The sequence below is a fragment of the Chenopodium quinoa genome, unplaced genomic scaffold, assembly GCF_001683475.1.
Source record: "Chenopodium quinoa cultivar QQ74 unplaced genomic scaffold, ASM168347v1, whole genome shotgun sequence".
NCBI lineage: Eukaryota > Viridiplantae > Streptophyta > Magnoliopsida > Caryophyllales > Amaranthaceae > Chenopodium > Chenopodium quinoa.
The window spans coordinates 816,247-839,522 of NW_018745684.1; the positions used below are offsets into that span (position 1 = coordinate 816,247).

Below are 23,276 nucleotides of genomic sequence, written 5' to 3' on the forward strand. Positions count from 1 at the left end.
GACAACTACTTGACGACAATAAAAAGGGAAATAATAGAGTCCATCTTTTTATGTTTTTGCTTGAATTTGACATTTAGTTTTGACACATTTGAAATTACGTATTACCAAGTTTTTCATTCTTAAGAAGGATGTGAATGTCTATTAGCAAAACTTAGCACTATAAGTTTATCATCTATCACCAAAGTTTCTCTCGTGTAAATTGTAAATGTTTTGTACTCATAAGTTGCAAAAACTACCAATACACGTTATTCACCCGGGCTTATTAAGGAATGGTACGCCAAAGATGGTGTGTACGTTCACTACACATGTTTATTTGGCTATGACTCTATGGCAATGAGTGAGGTATGCAAATGCACTAACTTGAGAAGTACAGCTACATCGTACATACCATCAAGCTAACGTATATGGATGTGATACGTGAATTAAGGATAGTTGAGATTCAAGGCTTGAACATTACATGTACATCGTTGTATTTACTCCATACATACAAGATAAAAGGCGGAAGCTAGAGAACATTTCGCGCAACTTCAAAAGTTCTTCCGCTTCTTGGAGAAATTCTCTCGTGTGGGTGTAATGCATAGTCCAGTTTAACAACTAAACATGCAACTTATGTAAGCTATATGTTGCTTTCACAAAGATTTAAGTTAGCTTTATGCCCCATTTTAAGTAAATTTCGTGATTAATTAAAAGGTTAGGTAACTTTGCTGATGCTTTATCAAGATTTTTCCCTCCTCTTTGTCCTTGACTTTAGTTACAACTTACAAGCCTGGCCCCAGGTTTATTATAATTAATCGCTAAATTGACTTCTTTTTTAAATAAATATAAAAAATCAAAAAATAAGAGCAAATAAAAAATCAAAAGGCAATTGTATTCGCTATCAAAAAGGTATCATATCACCACATACCACGTATGATATTCAAATAATTCCAAAGTAGACTTGGAATAATGAAAATGGAGGACAAGAATGTGAGACTGATCCAGAGTATAATGAGCTGCAATTTCACCTGTTATGTTTTAGCTTATGTTATGCTTATTCTATTTGTATTAGTTCCAGTATATTCTTACACGAAATTTCAAAAAAAAATGAATGATATCTTGCCAGCCTTTCCCATGTTCAATTAATTAGTACTCGTAACAATATAATTTATGAAATATGATTAATGGCTGATAGAAATGTCTGCCAGTCAAATTTACTGGGTGGAATGGTATTCCATGTTTGGATAAATCAGAAAAGGATTGAGGCAGCAATATAAGTAAAATAATAAATCAGTTTTTTATAGGAGGTATACATCAATCTGGTCAGGTTGAAAATTCGAGTATGAAAAATTGTTGAATTTCTCTTCATATTTTTATAGTCACATTTTTTAAAAACAATTGAAGGCAAGGAAGAATAAATATTAAGATACCCTTCTCTCGAGTAATCGATAACATCAAGACTTAATATTTTAATCCAGGGCTGTCTAACGTCATCAAGAAATACGGAGTGTAAGCTTTATAAAGTGATTATAGACCTATCAAAAGAAACCTATACTTGAGTCGGTCCAAGGATCTTTCTAGAGTAAACAAAAATAAATAAAGAGGAAAACTTCTCAACTGTATTTACAACAGATTATAAGTTCTTGACTTCTTGTAGCATGTCTACTGTTAAACTAATCTGAATCAGAGGTTACATCAGAGTATGGATCCAGAGTCCTGACCATGTTTGATAATGTCTCTCCCATATCTTCAAGTTCCTCCTTTCCAAAACCCCAACTATTCATTAATTCTCCTCCAATAGCACCATATTGAATACCAAATTTCCGAAGGTTTTCCAGCCTGCTGGACAAGAAAGGTAATACAGCACTGCTAGAGCGCAGTCTTGCAGCCATAGGGATAGAATGGACATCGAGTGGTCCCTTTGAAGATGAAGTTGGATTAGGATTGCTAAGTAATTGTCCACAGCGACCAACATTTTCCGAGAATATGGATGGAAATGGTAATGGTATTGGGAGAGGGCAAGTAACTGCAGATAGATGACAGAATCTAGGCCTCAAAGATGCCTGCTCATAAGCAGCAGAAATAGCATGTTGGACTTCAGACAGAGATGCTCGTTGCTCACCTGAGTCCGAAAAGATAGTTCATATTAGATCAAGTGGCAGCACAACTACTACCATGTCTTCCAACCCCCTAGTTCCCAGAAGGACCTTAGGACCCTACACATACAACCTAGTAGAAACACTATACACATTCAAGTGGAAAGATGCAGACTCAACAGGAGTATTAATTTGATGAAGAAGAAATGCTATGTGAGGCTAGGGATGATGTGGCTACAAGCATAAGATATCAACAGAAAAGCAAATCATCCCTAACTATCGTATTCCTAAATGAATAGAAGCACAGAATCCATGTATCACCAATAGAAGCACAAATTATTATCTATGGATGTAGTGAGTATCAACATACGGAGTAGTTAGTCTACACCATAAAACAGGCATATGCAGATATAGAGTACCTGATTTAAGAGCTCCATGTATCACCAATGTTTCTACAGAATGCACGTCTTCCATTTTCTCCGATGTTTCTGGAGTCAATGACTGCAACTTACTCAATAACTGTTCCTGAGCAGGTTCCCCTGAGTCTCACATCAAAAAGGGGGGAGAGCACCATGAGAAGACATATTTTATAAGACACTAAGCCAGAACAATTGAATTAGGTAATACCAATAGCAGGTGCAGGGGTAGCATCTAATATAGCAACCATATTCTGTCGGAGGTGGCCAGATAGCATCTGTGCAATGCTATTGATATCCAAAGCACCAAGAGAAGATCCAGAAGTTGCAGTAGGAGCAAGCATGTCCATGCGAAAGGGCAGGCTGAGAGTGTGAAGAGCAGCAGCATAGATTGAACTGCTATGGAAAGGCTTTTTATCATTCACATGCAGATTTGTTGAAAATTTGCCTGCAAAAAAGGATTTTAGAAAAAAAAGGGGACCTTTACCATATAAGCTACAAGTCAGCCCAAATGCAACAAGTTATATTAGCCAGAAAGTATCAAAACTTACTTCCACCCAGAGAAGGTAAACCAACTGGTACAATTAGTTTGCAGAAAGGAGAGAGTTTTGCAAAAGAAACTGCATCATGAAGGTCCCGAGAAATGTTCCTTTTTCGACTTCTAGAGCTCATTGATGAACCAGGATCGCGAACGGTATAAAGTAACACTGGAGCATTGGTGAATTCATCAGCAATGTTCTGCAGAAAGTCTACTGCCACACTGGAAAAGCCCCCCGAATCATCCACCACACATTGTATTCCCTGTCAGCAAGTTTCTGACTTCGTAAAATAGGTTTTACAAAAATGCAAGTTTACAGAAGTTCCTTTAAGCAACAATATAAAGCAGATAATTTGTCAGTAATTTTCTGAAGCTAGACCATCTAAAAACCATACTACATGATAAAAAGGCAATGTTTGAGACCAGAGGTTACACAGAACATTTAGTCAAGACAAAACACCATGAAGTTAAATCCATTAAATTTGACTCAGCAAAACAAATAATATGAATGGGTGACAGTGGATTTATGTCGCATGAACAGAGCAAATATAAAGCATAAAACCTTATCATTCAGCCCTCAGGAAGTGAGAAGTTAAAAAAAAAATTCAAAACTAGCCAGAAACACTTGGATCAAGATAATGGAGAACCAAGAACAAAGCTTGGTATGGCATATACATGAACAAAACCACTTTTTTGTTGAAGGGAGAGCCTTTTTTGTCATATGCTTTTAAATAGTAAGAACCCACTGAGGAATCAGGGGATGAAACTTATGGCGGTGAAAAAAAAACCTGGGTCATGTCTTGGATTCAGGAAGGGTATAATCCTTCTAGACTAGCCCACCAGCTCAAAACAAGCACCTGAATAGGCTAAAAAAACATGCACTCTCAGAGATAATTATGAATTTTGCTAGATACCTGTACATGATCACACTCTTCTATGAAGAAACGGAGTCTTTCGGTCATCTCTTCTCCCCGAAAACTTTCAGAAAAAACATCCTTTCCCATACCATAATTATCGAATCCCTCAACATCCATCCACAACCCATTTATTTCATATAGACTCTGTGGATGATAATGGGCTTTTGAGAAGTCAGTCCAGAACTGGACATCATTTTCCAAAGATTCCACTATATCCTTGTCTCCAATATCATCTGGCAAATCAGCATTTCTGTTGTCTTTACCAATTTTTTGCTTCTGCTCTTCCTTATATAAACTTTGCAAGAATAAGTTTCTCTTGTAAGACTCAGAACGTTGGGTGGATACACTGCCTTTCCTGAAAGTCAAACTCAAAACCTTAGTTTATATACCAACATTATAGGAAATATGAGGGATATAAGTAAATCGTAAATGAAGAGTACTTGTAGTTGCTCAAGATCAATAATGCAATGACACTTTGACCATTTCATATTAAGAGAAACATTAGATATTCATAGGGTAAAAAAAAAATACGTAGTAATGTTGATTCATAGGAGTAGTATTACGCAACAAGTCATTCGTATCGGAAATCATATTGATATTGGAAAACCTGAAGACGCATTCTTCATGTTCACAGCTTCACTATTTCACTAAGTATGACTATAGTTATGCCAGACAGCCTCACAGCTCACTGGCATATGAGGTTGCCTGCAACTCTGCTATGGGCTATTTGATTCTAGATTATTGGAGAATAAGTGCAAATAATGAACTAATGAAGAATAGTGTACACTATTGTCCCACTTAAAAATATTAAGCAGCACTTCCTTTTTCTTTGGAGATGGCAAAATTATTAAATCATCCTTTTGCAATCCCAAATTCAGCAGTCACTTTAGTTTTCAATTTAACAGAGATAGGCTGATGAATTTCTGTGTTTGCGCTTTCTTTCTCCAGAATGATATTTTAAAACCACTAAAGCCATAAGGCAATTTTTTTATTGGGAGCATGCAATGCATTTGATCACACAGGTCCCGTAAAGCCTCACCAGGTGGCCACAGGGGAAGGTGATTCTGGAGTCTGATTATACAATGTACCATGGGAGCTCATTGATCCAAGGGATCCTGGTTAGATCACAAAAGGGAAATGTCAGATATCCATGATGCTTATGCGAGAAGAAAAAATGTCCAAATGATCAACCCCCAAATAGGTCACCAAACAAGGAACACAAAAACAACTATATTAGGAGAGCAAGATCAGTATTATGAGCTTATGCAGTTACCTGTCAGATCAGAACTCAAGCAAGTTAGAAATCCCAAAACATTAGACAAAATGCATGCCCGCATACAGTCATATGTTTACATAAATACCTATACAAATACATACGTAACTACATGTATACACACACAGATACATACATAAATGGAGCGATAAGACTAATAACTGTAGTTTGATGAGCCACAATGGGGCGATTACAAACATAAGGGTAACTGTATTAGCTGATGGTATCAAGGTTGCTCTAAGGATAGTTTTGTATGACGACTTATATACAAGCACCCAAACTATAAGGCCAAGTCACATGGGAAATGACTGGTGATTTCCAGTCCAGACTTCATTAAAATCCATTATTCCATATATATATATGTAAACAATACAAGTTGGCATCAGCAAAAATCATACAAAAATAGGACTAATAATCCATTAAACAGACTTCAGTCAACACCATGGGTAGAAATATACATTTCCACGAAAAAAAAAAAAAAAAGAACAGATGCATATATGCTGAGAAAAACAACATACCTAGATAATTAACAGAAACTAATCGAGGGGTATAGGTAAGAACACCCTGCAGACACAAATAGACAGTTATTTGCATTTTCTCTCAATCTCCCGCCCCAAAAGCAAGAGAAATCAGCAGGCTGAGGGTGTTGCAGAAGATAGTGGGGAGCATAATACGCACACTAGAATACTAGAAAGTGAATAAGTTCCCTCATTAGAGTCAAAAACTAATTATTTCAAAGTCAAATTGCCTCACACTCTTAGTCAAGATTATTAATCCATCTAAGCTATTAGTCTTAGAAAAGTGTTAACTCAATTAATGCTCATATATTCTTTAATTCATTTACAGGTAAAATATCTATCTTCCACTCAGATAATATCAGCATTCGAAATTGTCTAAGGGCTTATAGTCTTATACACAAGTTTTGGCAACTAGATACTGAGACTGTGACAGCCAGATATATCAGATTATCATTTGTTAGCAATTGATCACGAGCAATTTCAAAAAGATAGCAATCCAGCTATCAAATTTTACTGAGGTAGAAAGCTACAATGACATTACACACAAAATGGTACTCCCTCCGTTTTTAAATACTTGTTCCATTTCTCCATGCGCGGAGTTTTAGGAGAAATTGGAGAAAGTAATAAAATATGGAGGTAGTGGGGTAGATGCAAGAATAAAAAATTGAAAAGGCAAATATAGTAGAGAGAATATGAAATTAATAAAATATGATTTATGTTGGATCCACTAGTTGAGAGAAATGAATTAAATATTGTAAAATCTTTCCAAATATGGAAATGGAGCAAGTATCTAAAAACGGTCGAAAATAGAAAGTGGAGCAAGTATTTATAAACGGAGGGAGTAGTTTCAAAGCCAGACAAGTAGCAGTTGTAGCACAGTCAGCACAATAGCACATGATACTGCTTCTCAAGTAGATTAAGGAAGAATTATAAATTTATATAATGACATGATCCATAAGCTAGATGGTTGATCAATATTACCCTTTGATGCTGGTACACAAGGTCACCAAATAAATAGATCATACAAGGCTGGCTTGTGGAAGTATTTTAAAGCTCTAATGCCTTCTTTAAAATTAGAAAAACATGCCAAAATTAAAGAAACCCCGCCAGCAACAAATCTTACCTCATGAGTCTCTCCAGAGCGATAAAGCACATCCATGTTAACTCCGGGATTTTTAAACACTGGATCAGTATCAGGGTCACCAGCCAAACCAAGCAGCTCATCCTTCAAAAGAGAAATTAAGTCAAATGTAATTCTTTAACTCTATTCTCATTCAACAGAGGAATTAAGTCAAATGTAATTCTTTAACTTCATTCTCATTCATTTAGTTTTTTAAAAAAAAAAAAAAAGATTTTATCATTAGCTATACTCAAATCAAATCAAGATCCTTACAAATAAATAATTAAAGGGGAAAATACATACATGAAGTGATGAAGGTGTCACCCAATGGTAGGAAACAAGAATACAAGATAGAAAATGTTCATCTATCTTCTGATTTACCATGTAATTCAGAGAGAATGAATTGAAAGCAAACATGAAATAGCAAATAAAGCATTAAGAAGACTCGAATTCTTATATAGCTCTAGGATCAAACAAGCTCATCTCATATTCTCATGTAATAATTTGATGAAACCTCGTTACTTTCGAAGTCTTAACAGTAATGGCAATTTTATGATTGTGTGTTTGAAAGAAAACTCAATTAATAATATTCCAAGTACAACAATAAACACATTTAGTGCAAGAACAACCTCAGGGATAAACAACACTCCATAGAATCGACTATTGACATATAAATTCTATTTCACTACGTAATTTAGCACTTAAAAACCCCAAATCATAATTTCACTACCATGTAAAATTCCGATTCTCGTCAAAATAAAATAAAATGATATTGACAGTAAGGTGTACCTGGAAGTTCCAGAAATGGGAGCCTATGAAATTGGCAAAACCTCCAATTTGAAGTGTAACAACTTCCCTCATGTTGCCTGCTAAACCACAATACCAGTAAACCCAGATGCACAATTAATCGCCCAATTAAAAACTTGTTATAATTATAAATAATAAACCAAAATATAATTGAACAGATACTGTTGATGCTAAGCAGCTAGTAAAGTGCAGTATAAGGATTAAGGATGACAAGTATTATTGAATTTTCATTTTTGAAGAAATGCGCATAAGGTGTTCGATAAAATGCCAATGTGAATTTATGCATACCTAAACAGTTTAAATAAACCCTAGTAGCTAAATAACAACCGAAATCTGAAAGAAAACAAACAAAATTTAGAGAATTTATGTTGGTGGAATTATAGAGCATAATATTTACCTTCTAGTTTGAAGAATAGTAAGCAGAATTTTCAAGAATCAAAAGATTAAGCAATCTTTTGCAGCAGAATGAAGAAGATGACAGAGAGGAGTAGAAATGTAGAATAGCGTGGGAATTTGGCTGTGATGACTGTGAAGAAGATGAAGTTGCGTTGGTAGCGGCTTCTGCGCGCAATGGTGTGCAGGTGCTCCGTAGCTTGAATTTGTTGGACGATTAAGCTCAAGTCAGAGTTTAGTTAGGGCTATGCACAAGTGCATAGGCTCCATTTTGTATCGTCTTCAACTTTTGATTTTGTACATTTTTTATGGACTTTGACGTGTTATGGATAGCTGAAGTAGTAGGATGACAAAGGTAAAAATCAAAATTCATTCTACAGATTATTTTTTATTATATCAAAATAATTGACATTTTTGATAATCTATCCAAAATTAGAGGAAAAAAATTCATTATCCCCATATTATATATAAGCACAAATGAAAAATGTATTTCGTTCACTCTTGGTTTTAAATTGATGAAGAATAGATAAGCACTGTAATTAACAATGTTGATGTATCGATACTCTCATCCTGCTTTATATAATTATCCAAATGAGCTCCGGAAGCAATTATGATTAACGTTTCATCATCTTCACATTCACAAAGTTTTATATAATTCTATGCAATACCTTTTATCGAACTAATTAATAAATTTGTAAATCGAATACAAACGTATTCAAAAATAACAATTTTACTATTTCAATGTACACTAATTTTACAACCCTAACACTTAAGGGGGTTTTAATATTTTCAAATCGACGACTATTGCTTGTATCAATAGGGTTCCTACCGCTAGGTGTCTAGGCTAGTAGAAGAATGCTAAAACTATACTTGATGTATTTTAGTTGATTTCCAAACTATAATACAATAGTAAATATTTTTTTCCAGATTTTGTATGAGTTCAACTAAACCCACTAGTAAATTTCATTCCTTATAAATAAAAGATGGTGTAATATAATTTCATTTATAAAACTCATTTTCTAGCCTAGTCTTTAAAAACACAAACCCAAATATGCAAGTCGTCCCACTAATGATTATCTCGATTACTTTATTTGATTTTGTCTCTTTCAAAATTATTAATATTCCATTGCATAGGAAGGATAGTACAAGTCACAAGTCAGCAAGTCATAACTCCACCTCTAGTACACCGTATGTAGGAAGCTGAAATATTCATCCTCCTCCAGAGTCCATATCATAATACATAGTTCCATTAGTTACAAACTCTTGAAGATTTATTTCATCATTCACTTTAACACTATGAAAACAACAAGACAATAAGATGCATGAATGGGTCCTGTTTTTTTATACCCGTAGAATTATTAATCATAGACAGCAAATATCTTCAAAATAGCCAAAACTCTCAAAGAATATATTACCCATTGAATTTCAGATGATTCTCAACCTTCCATATTTCTCCAACTGAATTATTACCACACAATATTGCTTCCTGAATAGACTATCCACTGTCTCCTCCCTCGTGCCACGCCACGTACGCCACTGCACAGAATAGTTCTACACTTCACATCAACTCTCTAATTACGTACGTACTGCTTTGTTTTAAGATCTCTATCACGGGCAACTGTACTATTTCTGCATTATGCAGTACAGTTTAGCTACAAATCGTTTCAGAACATGTTCTACACAACGGTTGCATTCTGTTGATCAAACAAAGAGAACCATGTAATTGTCCACTAAGAAACCTTTCCAGAACTAACTTTGTTCTCAGGTAGTCAAGGATAAAATCATATAAGTGGGTGATAATTTCTGTGATGGCTGTGATAGACCAGCAGAGATCAAAAGCTCATCGAATGCTTGGTGACTGAAAAATTACCAATAACAAAAATGCAATTGCACATTTCGCTTGTACATACAGTGAAGTTAAGCACATCAGCATCTCAAGTAAATGTAACAAAGAGGCAGAGGCACAATGTTATTATATAACTCAACATCAGTACAAACAATAGGAAAAAAGAGATATTCCTAAATCTCGCTGCAAAATTTGTTAGGGCCTCTTCCCTCCTCACTAAAGCCCCGAATGAGGGCAAATGCCAAATGGAGAGCATAGCAGTTCCCACTTCCCAGCATCTCCCTTCGTTACATTCAATAGTATTCGATGCAGCATGTCAAACCTCTGCATTCCACTATTCCAGTACATTATACATACTACATTATACCAAGTATACCCACCCTAGTTCCAAAGGTGTGTATGATTAGCACTCACCTATAAATTAATGTATGTCAATTCTCTCGTGATATCTATATATGATGCTGAACCTTCCAACTCTGGCCATCAGATTTCTCCTCTTCATCCTCTTCCACGCTAGAAGAGTTGCATTTCCTTGACTCCCCCAAGTGAAGTGGGCCTTTTGGTGAACCTGAATGCTGGAGGTCCGTTGTCAAGCAGCCTAATTCAAGCTGATCTCCACAGTCAATTCCTACGTCAGTTGTCAATTGATTGGTGATGCTAGCAGCTGGAAGCTTTCGGACATGAAGCCTATACTTCTGCACATGAGCAAGAAGGCAATACATTTAGCTATTGAGCCTAAGGATAGATATAGGCTTCGTCTAAAAACTCCTAATCATACAGCCATACAGGAGTATATCATCAGCTTGCCATATACATCTTAGAAGTAGTTCCGGTCTTCCATTGCATTATACAGGCAAAGAAGCAAACATTTTGAGATCTCTTAGAGAAAAACAAATGAACATCTACGAAAACCTTTTTCTCGCGCCTATTATTGTGCCTTGTCCTTGTCCTATACTAACCAAAGTAAGTTTCAAGCTAGTCTAATACATACGGGAGTACCAAGTTGAACAACAACCTAGCAAGAATTTTACCAAACTCAAAAACCTGATTAGAAGCCACCAGAAAATAATTTATCGACCAAAAAACCAAGGTGCAGCGAACCAGAATCTACCCAATCCGACGGATCATATAACCAAGTAACATGAATATGAACGTCCCTCATCTCTTGCATGTCACTAGTCACGCGATATGAATGCAACATGAATTACACGAGAAAAGAACATACAAAAGACTTTCACCTGTAAATGGCTTTTAACTTCATCATTAGTGAGCCCATCCACTTTCATAAGCTCCTTTATTTGTTTAGGAGTAGCCACTGCAAACCAAACAAGTAACACATGAATAACATATAATACTCTATCAAACACTAATTACGCATCATAAATTAAAATTATTTATTTTTCATGAAAAATTTTGTATCATAACAATCAACTTTCATAAATGTCATTCGAAGATAGTTAACAAGCACTACTACTATAATACTATTACAAGGATTGCAACAAACGTTATCAACCTCTTTTTTCACCCGTATTACCAAATTAAAATTACACTACATATTTGTATTTAACTTTAATACTATAAAAAAGCATGCCTAACAACTTCTAACAAAAATGATCACCATAAAAACAATACAGAGTACCAAATTCGTCAATTATGAAGTATTATTCTTATAGTACTAGTACTTTAAATTGTTCACCTATCATTAGAATTAACGCTTTAATGTTGTTGTCGTTGTTATATACTTTGAATCACCAAATTAATTTTTCAAAATTCAATTAGTAACACGTAACCTCACCTTGGGCCCCACCAAGGCTTTCAAGGGCATCTACAAATCGCCGATGAAGCTCCGGCGACCAACACCGACGTCGTTTTCTAGTCGTCTGATACGACGGTTTGATTGCTGGTTTAGCAAAAACTGATCCGGAAAATATTCCGCCGGTTCGAAGTTTGGCTGAACCGGGTTCAACCACTTCAGTAGGAGTGTTCAGACCGGGAGGTACCAACGAGAGTCCCGTGACATCTTCCCTAACTTTTTTTTCAAAAGACAAAATTGCCTCTTTCCCCTCATTTTTATGCGGCTCATAGTCGCCGCCTCCTTCTGTTGCCTGTAATGTTTAAACCTTATTATTACCATTTTGTCCTCAACAACTCCAAATTATAAGAAAATTAAAATCAAAAAAATTACCGAACTCCATAGCTGAGCAGTGCTCATCCATGTCTTCTTCTCAAATTGTTTTTCCTCACTTTTCTTCGCAACCTCTTTCAATTTGCTAATTGCTGTAATTAACCCATAATTAAACAATTATTAAAAATGAACGATAGGTTCAAATTATTCGGACGACAAAAAAAAAATAACAATTATAATAAATAAAAAAATGAAGAAATAAATAAAGAAAACGAACCATCGTTTAGGATAACGGAAGAGAGGGGAAGTTCACGGTGAAATGCCTGAATCTTCTTAAGCTCATCTTCGAGGCAGACAATAAAACCATTAAGCTTGGAAAGTTCACCCAAATCCGATATACCGGCGACTAAAAATCGGGTTAAAACGTCGGAAGAATTTGGCAGGCTCAATTCTAAACTCAATTGTGGAAAATTTGATGCCATTATTTTTGTCTGTTAAATTGATTAGCTTTTAATTTGAAGATTGATTTATGAAGAGTGAGAAAATAGGTTCACACTTACAGTTGGAAGATAAGCATGACAGAAAATGAGAGGAGAAAAATACAAAAAACAGCTTATTTATAGGGATATATACAGAATAATATTGGGAGGAAAACGAAAACGGTTCCTCGCGTAAAATAGAATCTTGAAATTTAATTTATTTTTTATTTTAAAATCCTTTTTGTTTGTCTTTTCACTTTTAAAAATCAAGGGTGTAAAATTAAAGAATTGATATAGGGAATCAGAAGTGATTTTATTTTTTTCAAAATAAAAATTATAAGGGCGTGTGTTTTATGGATAAGCATATAGTTGGAGTAGTACGTCCGTAATTCACATGCTTATCCTACCAAATTTATTATTTTTCCATTTGTCAATAATTATGTATTGATTTTTATTGCGTAGAACTTTCTTATGGTACCTAATAAGTCCAAAACTAATACTGTGCTACGTGTATTGCCATTATCAAATTACTCTTCGTTTTTTATAAATTGTAAGTACAAGTATTACCATCCTGCATGTAGTACTCGTATAATTAATGGCATGTATTTTAGTAAGAGAAGAAAAAAGGTGTTGTTGGAAAGAATTAATCTATAAAAATAACTAAAACAGACACTAACGTATCAGTTTTTAGTATAATTTTTTCCTTCAAAACTTCCATTGTGTTATCAGAATTTTTTTAATATTATTATACTATAACATATTCCAAATTAAATCGATTACCTATAAACATCATTTAATTTAAAAATTATTTCAAATACCTATAAACAAATTTTATTTACCCTATACATCCTAGTTTTAGGTATAGAAAATTAAGGACACACACGGAGTATTGGATATGACTATAAAATAATGTTATGTTCCATAACTATCACAAGTTTAATTCTAAGGAAATGTAAAATTTTAATCAAAATTTTGGAAAATATGTAATATCAAATACACATAAAAACAAATATTGTTTTTTGCTGTGACATTTAACTGAGATAAACTAAAATATTTATATACTAAAAGACACACCTAATGTGGTAACAAGTGGCATTTCCTAATGCATTTTATCATTTTATTTTTATCTTCATTCATTGTATCACAAATTTGAGCTAAAAATAATCATAATTATCCAACTGATGAATAAGCCTTACCACAAAAATTAATCTATTAGTCGAAGTTTGAATTGTCTTCAATTATATCAATTGTTTTTCAATCTTCATTCTTACCAAAATTAGTTTAAAACATCTTAAAATGCACAACCAACCCAAACAAGTAATATACCCTATACCACCTTTAGGGTAAATTAACTTTCAAGTTGCACAACATTTTAGTCATTATCAACTAATTTGAGTGCATTTTTTCTCTCATACGTAACGTTATCATGATCTCTTATCCATCAAATATTGTTTAGTAGGGTGGCATCGACGTAAAGAAGATGTTTTAAATATTTAAAAGGATCATCTTATATTAAAAATAAATGGTACATACGTACTGTATTGGAAAAGAGAGTTATGGCCGAATTTCAACAATGTTGATTCATGCAAATTTGCATATTTTAAATTCATATTACTCTAAATTTGGATCTACCCTGCACTCTAAAAATAAAAATACAGAAAATTCATCTTGTTGTGTCGCTATTCTCTAATATGTATGAACTTTGATTTATTTCTCCTTTCCCGCTCTATATCATTTTTCTTATCAACTTCGTTTATTGATTTTTTTTTGGAAACATGGATCCAAACTAAAAAAAATAATTACAGTACTCGTAATACACAATGCATTACTCGTATAAAATAAAAATACGAGAGTACTTAGTAAAAGAATTGAGATCATATTTCCATTTTCTCACTGTTAGTTTAAACAAAATTAAATTTTTTTCTTTAAAAAAAAAGAAAAAAAAAAAAAAGAAAAACCAAAGTACTATCGTCAACAAATTTGATAAATACTGCCAAAAATACATGCTAAATTAGGTGTAAGAACTCATTTTAAGAGCTAAGTACTGTTGAGTTTTATGCAAGACAGCGAGAGGAATAGTACTTGCACCATTTGGTACTTTTACAAGCTCATCATAACAAAGGCTGACCTATGAGTAAGTCCGTATTCCCTTTGAAAAAATTTAATTGTACCATTTTCTACATACGTCTGTTCTAATTTAATTATTACATTAATCATTAAGAGTTTATGACATGAATACATTAATATTTTAGTACGGAGTACCACTTTTTTCTAACAACAAAAAATTAGGGGTTAATACTCATTGACTCATTCTCATTTGATTAAAAATTCCTCCACTATCTCTCATTATATGTACTTTTCGATTAAAATATAACTAAGACAACACATAACTTATCACCTAAAACTCTTTACAATCTTGCATGTGACACTCAAATTAAAACGAAGGGAGTACTTATTATACTATGTAGATAGTACTTACAAATCGGATTTTGTATCATCATTCACCTAGATATCCGTTGTAAATGAATGAAATAAAACATCAGATTGAATGGTCTTAAATCATTGATATTTATAATTCAACACACAAGCTTACATGAAAAAATATATATACCATGTATGACAATCACAAAGTTTTAGGTATTATCAAACCAATTATTCATAGAAATAGACAAAAAATTTAGACAACGAATGAGGAATCATGGCACTATGTGGGAGTTTTTTGGAATCCATGTTTAATTTATTCGGAAATGTAGACCTTTGGTTGCAAAGCGTCAAAGCGAATTTGATCATATCCGTTGGTGGTGTGATTAAATACCCCCACTTTACTATCCATACTTTGGTTTTATTCCAATTGAAACACAGTTGCGAGTATATATAAAAGATTTTTCCCCAAATCATCCCGAGCATCCAAGACTCCTAAGTACTCCCTCTATTTCACGAAGATGGTTATACACTTTATACCTTTTCAATTGTTAATAATGCTCAAAAGGAATCCTCAGTCCTCATGTGAGACTTCACCAGATTCTAGCATTGCAAGGCCCAGTGGACCTCCGTATTTAAATTCACCCACTAAGATAAAGCCCACCACCTAACCTTTGGATATTTGGAATACTGTAGCTATGCAACCTGCAACAATTTAAACATAAAAACAACCTACTTCCTCCGACCCCAAATAATTAAGTACGGAGAGCGTATTACATGTTTTGGACCGATGGAAGGAGTACAAACAATTAATTGAATTGTTTTTTTCTCCTCTCCTTCGCCAAGTCAACCCCCCTCTTCTTCCTAAATTACATGATGATACAAACTAAATTATAATCATCTAGAAACCGAAAACTTCTGTCAATAACAGCTTGAAAGATTGGCTTCGGCAAATGCAGATGGTCACAATTTCAAAAAATGTGCAGAGAGGAGTTTTGAGACCATGAATCCATTAAAGGAGTCGACATTAAAGAGCTCCTTCAGCTTCTCATCACATATTACCGTCTTCTTCGCAAATGGGTCCTTCAAGAAAAACCACAACATTCATGAAAATAGTTAGGAGTAGTAGGCTTGAATTATGGCAAGTCTAAGAAAAGGCTAGGTATCTTTGGATTTTGCGGCTTCAAATGTAGCACCTCTAGCAGTTGCAGCTCAATGATGCATAACACTGAGCCAATGTTATGGTTTCACCATTAATTGTGCTCAGTCATAGCATGATCCATCAACATAGATGATATGAAATTTTTAACAAGACAAAAAGAAAGATGGAGAAGATCACACATTAATGCAATTAAGAGATCAATGAAATATATACCTGGAGATTGTTTTCTTTTATGTATTGCCATACTCTCTTTATAACAACAGCACGAGTCAGCGCACTTTCTCCAGTACCCAGGAATTTTACAAGAGCTTCTGAGAGCGGAAGAGGGGCAAGAAAACCAGAATATACTTTCCTTGGAGGCTTTGCTTCAAATGGATCTGAATGGAGAACACAGCGTTAAGGATAAGATCAGAAACATGGATTATAGGTGATTCCGTATGAGTAAAACTTAAACTTCACCAATTCAATATTCAGATTCTGCAAACCCTCAAGCATCATGAGGGAACTGGAGAAAAAAAAAATCTATATGAACATACTAAGAGAAAAATATCATATTAACTCATAACAAAATGGCTTAATGATGGGTATCAATTGTATGCCAGCCAGATTTCTTACAATTTCTCACATTAGTAATTAACTTGAAATTTGAAAGCACACTGTTGTCCTCACCTTCTTCCCTCTCTTGCTTTCGTGGCTTCTCTCTCCTGATCGACTTCTCTGAAATTGCAAAATATAATGCATGTTAAATTGGTTTCGGTTATTCTGGAAAAAATTTGTAACACTTCAGCTTACGAAGCAATTTTAAGCCTATGAACAATGTCTCAACGATCTTTTTGCAGCACTAAAGCGCGTATGAAATAAGAAGCCCAATAACGGGTATTACTAACAATCACCATCACTGAATATAGAAGAACAAAAGAACTGCATATGCTGTGTCAGGACAATAAACTAAGGCATTCAGGCATTGTGGCAACATATCAACAAAGTGATCAGGGATAACTAGGCTTCAAGTCTTCAACATCAGAGATCTCCAGGAAGAGGGCAAGTATCATTAACAGATTGGCAATTACAAGATTTCCATACAAATTTCATTTCAGTCAGTAGAGGCAGAGATACGCAAGCCTTGCTTTTCTCATCTAACAAAGTACTTTCAGACAAGGAATACCAAAATCATATTACAGCTAAGATAAGTGCAGATGAATTACGATAAGTATAGATAAGATCAGATTAGAGAAATTGAGGAGATTAAACGAAGCTGTAATGAACCCAAAGATGGAAATCTGACAAGATGACAAGATTGAAAAAAAAAAATCCTGATGTGGGGGAAAATGGAATGACCCAAACAATATTTTCTTGCACACAGCCCCAGGCAATTGAGGATAAGACTGTCAGAGACTCAGAGTGCAAACCTATTGATAATCAATCAGGGACTTAACTACAGAATTCCTCTAGGAAGTAGGAGCCAATTGATCAAGGAAAGCTGCAATGCCCTATGCATCTAGTTGAATTTATATGTTGCACCAAATTAAGCCTGAACACACTACAAAAGGAAACAGAAGTATCAATATGTACCTGATGGCCAAATGTGTTTTGTTAAGGCACTATGAATCTGGAGAATGTTGATAGAATCAACACCAAAAAGTTCACGTAATGTTTCATCACAAATGATATTCTTTCCATCCTGAGGATCTTGCAGCCTTTTATCTCTAACATAGCTCCACAATCGTCTGACAACCTGCAATCAGCAAACATTTCCCTGATTACATCCCAGGAAGTGTATTGTACAGCATGGGAAAAATCGATGATGACATAGAGAATGTTCAACATATACCTCTGTCCTTATCAAATGAGGTACTCCAAGGAATTTCTGGAGTGCAGGAGACAGCGTGCAGAACTTGCCAGACTCGCACACTCTTTTATTTTTCACTTTATTTTGTCGGCGAGACCTGGAAATAAATATAGATTATTAATATCTTCAAAATTTGTATTATGAAACCTTTACACAGGTCATTTTGAGAAAATCACTCAAGTAAATAAAAACTGAGTGGGGAAATACCTTTATGTCAACCTTGTACAGCACTAACAATCTAAATCACTGATATCCCAGTTAAAAGAAACCGAAATGAATTTTCCCAATATGCCTTCATGTGAAAGTTGCATGACTATTAGTAAATTCCGCCATATATCTCTGTGTTTTTGTTTCTATCCCCTATATTAAAGTTGCATGACTATTAGTAAATTCCGCCTTATATCTCTCTGTTTTTGTTTCTATCCCCTATATTTTTTGCCTCCCTCCAAAAAATTGCATAATTTTGAGCTTCATCCAAGGGCAAGTCCACAAATATCCCTCATTGCATGTTCATCCTATGCTTGCCTGATCCAACAACATCACAATCTCGTAGAAATGTGAAGGACAAGTCCACAACCATAACTAATTGCACGAAATATGCTAGGCTTGCCATGTTCAATGACATTACAGTCTCATAGAGCAAGGAGTTGACATTCTTGACAAGAACAAACCATGACCATGTCAATGTCAGTGACCAAAACAGTGATGGACATGGACAAGGTCCTAAATAGAGTTTGGGACACTTAGGATCTTGGAACCCTAACTTAGTTGAGTTTTGAACCATAAAAGTTCCAAAATGTACAACTACTTTTACATAAGGGTCTGGCTTGGACAAGAAACCCATTATGAACGCTGTGCGTTGATGTCAATGTTTGTTCTGGCAAAAGGAAAAAATAAAATAACTCTCTTAACCTCCTACTTGGTGATTTTGAAGTATCAACTGATGAAATCAGGATAATGAAGTTAAAATGGATTAAATGCAGTAGATTGATACACATTTAGTTTCAAAAGAACATCAGTATGTTCTTTAAGTTTATATTGTATGGTATTTTAGAATATGTTTTCATTGTGACCTATGCTCTTTTATGAAGGTATACTAGATATGATCTTTGGATTTGAAGAATGTATCATTCTATTTTTATTTGAAATGAATGTTCTTTTACTTCGATCTGTAAGATAATATATACGTACGACTTTACTATAATATATTCTTCATCCATGGTTTATCAAGTAGTTTTTTTTCTAAAATTTCTCTTCTTTTTATTTAATTTTTTTTTTAGATTTCATCCCCAATTAAGATACAATTCGTTCTTGTCAAAAACAATTTTAAAAAAAAGATACAATTTGTTGATCTATGACGATAGTATGAGGCTGTCTTTGGTTCTTGATAAATTTGTGTTAACTCATGTTAAGCGTGCAGGATGAGATAATTGTTACGAATTAATTTGTATCAACTCTTTCCCCCAAAGGATTACTACCTTGGCGGAACTTGATGTGCATTAATAAATCTTTCTTAACATTTCCCTAAAAAAAATACAATTTGTTGAAAATTAAGGTCTAATTTACTATGTGTATACAATTTTTTAATTTCCTATAAATACCTTTCAATTATTTTCTCGTTAATACATTTAATTTCCATAAAAACCAACAAATATATCTTCTTTTTAACAATAAGTTAATAACCAATCCTTCACAATAAAAAAAAAAAAAGTCAGTTGTTGTGTTTTTTTTTTTTTTTTTTGGCCATTTTACATCCTCAAAGTCTCAACGTTTATCCTCGACAAGTGGCCCGACATTCAATCACCTACTTAACAAACATTTTTATGCAATAAGCTAATACAATCCCTTAGTCAAATCGGTTAATACAACTCACTAGTCAAAATCAGCTAAACATGACCTTACCCAAATAAGCCATTTGTTTAACAAAATTACATACCATCCAATCATAAATTCATAATGTAGTACTCATACAACGGAGCACTCACATTGCCACAGCATTCTCGAGCCTCTAGACTTCTCGAGGATTCTATGTGTACTCTTAAATTCTACTATTGTACATGAACTCTTAATCTTTACTCAATATTTTAAGTAGCCAATTTTCAATGAATTACTAGTGTACATTGATGGATCCCATGTCTTTAATTGGCCATAAGATTAATCCCCATTACTAGCAAAACCATTAAAGCAGAAATTCAACTATCCTAAATCAATTTGTATTTTTTTAACCCTTCGTTACTGTATAAAATAAACCATGCATGTACTGTACAAAAAGTAACTAATACACCCATTTCAATCATACAAATTAAATTAAATTAACATAAAAATAATCAAACCCCGGAAACATAATCTAAATATTTCAAAAGAAATTACCGTTTGAATTTGCTAATACCCTTGAAAGTATCTGCTGCTGCTGCTCCAATTCCTCCTACAGAAAATTCACCCTCATCTTCATCCTCGTAATACTCATCGTCTTCAGAATCTGAAACGTCGTCGTTTCCGTCATCACCCCTAACAACCGCAGCATCAAGATAATCATCTTGTTCTTCAGCAAATTTGTACTGGGTTTGAAGAAAGCGGTCAACTTGGATTCTGAGAAAAGGTTTTTTATGAGATAAATCAACCCCAAAATCAGACTCTAATTTTTTTCTAATGATATTATTAGTCGTCTTCTTCAAATCAGACCCACTTAAAAATTCATGCACTTTTTCTGCAAGCTGAGAATCTGAGACCATTTTCACCAATTTGTTTATAACTGGAATACTGTTATTTTTTTTCTGCATAATTTTACGGGGTTTGCTTTGAATTTAAGGTGGAAAAAAGGGTTACGGAGTAATAAGGGCCAGTGACAACTTGTGGGTTACTACATCCTCATTTTTGAAACAAGTCCTACTACATCCTTATTGTTTTGTGCTTTAAATGCATTTTATATGAGTGAATTGTTTTTCTTACAAAAAGAAATAAAATAAAATAAACACATACGAAGTATGAGTGAATGGTTTTATCTCAAAAAAAAATAATAATAAAATAAAATAAAAATAAAAAATGAATAGTTTAGAGTGCTCTTTATCTTGCAAAAAGATTGAAAAACAAAATTAGGTATAAAGGACACGATTCATTAACACGTTGTTATTAAGGTAATTAAGGTCGATATGTCACATACGGAGTAACAATAAAATCTGGTCATAGACTTTTATAGAATTTTTAAAATTGAAAATATCAATGCATTATCAAGATGTAAATTACTAAATCAAATAAAAAAAAAAGTTAAAATTAGATTAGAATAAATAAGTTAGGAATATAATTTCTTTAGTCATGTTTGTCAATGCACAACTTCAACAATTAATATCTTTAATTACCTAAAAACAAAAATTATAAAAAGTTGATATTTTGAAAATGTATATCGTGACAAATCTAACAACATTCCACATGACTATATTTTTCATCACGTATGAAGCATAAAACACGGTCAAAAGGGAGTAATTGAATAGTGTTAATGTCAAAATGTGTCAACTAAAAAAACGGAGGTAGTAAGTTTTTAATAGATTATCGTATACTCCTCATGTCCCTATTTTTTTGCCCCATTGTAAATAAATGGGTCAAACTTCATAAAATTTGACCATAAATTCCAATTAATCAATAAGAGATAATATAATCATGCGAAGTCTTGTTAGATTCGTCTCAATATATATTTTATTAATATCAAGTTTATTTTTATAATTTTTACGTGTTTGAAAATAGAGTTGTGTTTTTAATACGCGTCTTGGAAATTGTGAAAAATCAAATGAGGCAAAATAAATAAATAAATAAATAGGGACATAGTGAGTATATAAAATCATAGTTTAAGGCTTGTTTGATTACACAAAGAAAATGGGGAAAGTGGAAAATCATGGGAATTGGAAATTGGATGAGTTGTTTGGTTGACAATAAAAAGTGTAAATGTGGGAATTGTAAATTCATGGGAATTGTGACTACCCACAAAACATGGGAAGTTAATTGCCTAACCCCCCTAAGTAAGTCAAATCTCCCATGATTTGCAACTTCCTTCATCCCAACCAAACAAGTTTAGACAATTCCTAGGAATTGGATGTAGGTATTTACTTCCCATGAAATACAAATTCCCATGGGAAGTAAATTCTCATATTAAACAAACAACACCTTAGTCACATTAGAAAAATAATTTTAGATCAAATCAAATAAACAAAAATAAGGCCAACTAAATCGGGCCTACATTTATAACTCGTAATTGTTGCAGATGCGTGTAATTTCAACATGTAATTCGTTATAATTTATTTTTTTCTTAAAAAAAAACAATATACACTTACAAATCAAAGCAGGAACAAATAATACATGTGTAATATTATTTTTTATGAGGGTTATTCATTCTATCTTTTTTAATACATTCTTTAATCTTATTGGTTTTCAATTAGGGTTTAATGTATAACCAACATTTCCATACACCTATTTTTATTTATTTAGTATTGTAGCTTTAACCTTTGATATATATTAATAAAGCTTAAAATTGACAAGTGGCGAAAGTTAAAAGTAATGTGTATTTAAAGTGAAGATATTTCGTAAATGAGAATATTACGAATAACCATTTCAATTGAAAAACAACTCTTCTTGTGGCTATTTCGAAATGTGAAAAAGAACTAAAATCGTGATATGATAAAAACAATTTGAAATGTTTGTTCATAAAATTGTTTCTCACCTCAAATATAATTTGAATGATTTTTTCTCTTCTTCTAACTTGTAATTTCTTGTAGTATAATTGCACTTTTAACTTTCATCTCAACTCTCAATTTTGTAAGAAAATACAATAAAGGTTAGAGTGAAGATATCTAGCAACAACACGAAATAAAACATGACAAAATAACGAATAAGCTTAGATCTTAACAAATATTGGTTGTAGTAGACTAACAGCAAAGTTGATTAATTTATCAACAAGATATTTATAAGTGGTATACCCACATTTAAAAAGAGAAAAAAAAAAAAAAGTGGTATACCCATACCAAAGCATCTCAAAGCACAAATAATTGGGCCTTAATAAGAACATTTTGGGTAACCGACTTTACCGCCCACCTGCAGATTCTCCACACTTCCACATGGGCTACCCGCATTTTTACCCAATCACTTTCCAACACCCGTCTTTTTATTTTTTTTTACTATTTTTAATTCCCAAAATATCTTTTGCATCACTTAACCAAACAAATTTTACGCGGTTAATTATTATTATTGATTAATTAAAAAATATCATCAATAAACCAAATTAATTTGTCCCCAGTAAGGCAACCGGATCATAAACGACGCCGTTTTGCCTCTTTGTCCTTCCCCTTTTTACCT

At 33.5% G+C, this 23,276-nt stretch overlaps 3 protein-coding genes across 5 annotated transcripts; all 3 read right to left on the bottom strand.

The window, feature by feature from the left end:
* Positions 1-1,418: 1,418 nt before the first annotated feature.
* On the bottom strand, positions 1,419-8,348 carry LOC110717462 (protein misato homolog 1-like). 3 transcript variants are annotated; one of them, XM_021896167.1, is made up of 10 exons: positions 8,059-8,348; positions 7,644-7,720; positions 6,858-6,959; positions 5,735-5,780; positions 4,983-5,058; positions 3,941-4,298; positions 3,040-3,289; positions 2,700-2,936; positions 2,492-2,611; positions 1,419-2,098 (listed from the first exon to the last, which is right to left on the bottom strand). In XM_021896167.1, the coding sequence occupies exons 2-10, from the start codon at positions 7,713-7,715 to the stop codon at positions 1,650-1,652; spliced, it is 1,710 nt and encodes a 569-aa protein (XP_021751859.1). In that variant the 5' UTR covers positions 7,716-7,720; positions 8,059-8,348; the 3' UTR covers positions 1,419-1,649. The 3 variants fall into 3 exon arrangements, with proteins under 3 accessions (XP_021751859.1, XP_021751860.1, XP_021751861.1); XM_021896168.1 differs by having other exon boundaries at positions 7,644-7,723; XM_021896169.1 differs by lacking the exons at positions 5,735-5,780; positions 7,644-7,720; positions 8,059-8,348.
* Positions 8,349-9,041: 693 nt separating this feature from the next.
* On the bottom strand, positions 9,042-12,712 carry LOC110717463 (transcription factor HHO5-like). Its single transcript, XM_021896170.1, has 5 exons — positions 12,303-12,712; positions 12,086-12,177; positions 11,696-12,005; positions 11,139-11,215; positions 9,042-10,595 (listed from the first exon to the last, which is right to left on the bottom strand). Exons 1-5 carry the CDS (start codon positions 12,505-12,507, stop codon positions 10,350-10,352), a joined length of 930 nt encoding a protein of 309 aa, XP_021751862.1. The 5' UTR covers positions 12,508-12,712; the 3' UTR covers positions 9,042-10,349.
* Positions 12,713-15,606: 2,894 nt separating this feature from the next.
* On the bottom strand, positions 15,607-21,051 carry LOC110718090 (upstream activation factor subunit UAF30-like). Its single transcript, XM_021896890.1, has 6 exons — positions 20,307-21,051; positions 17,919-18,033; positions 17,660-17,822; positions 16,757-16,804; positions 16,301-16,464; positions 15,607-16,008 (listed from the first exon to the last, which is right to left on the bottom strand). The coding sequence occupies exons 1-6, from the start codon at positions 20,714-20,716 to the stop codon at positions 15,889-15,891; spliced, it is 1,020 nt and encodes a 339-aa protein (XP_021752582.1). The 5' UTR covers positions 20,717-21,051; the 3' UTR covers positions 15,607-15,888.
* Between the last annotated feature and the right edge of the window lie 2,225 nt (positions 21,052-23,276).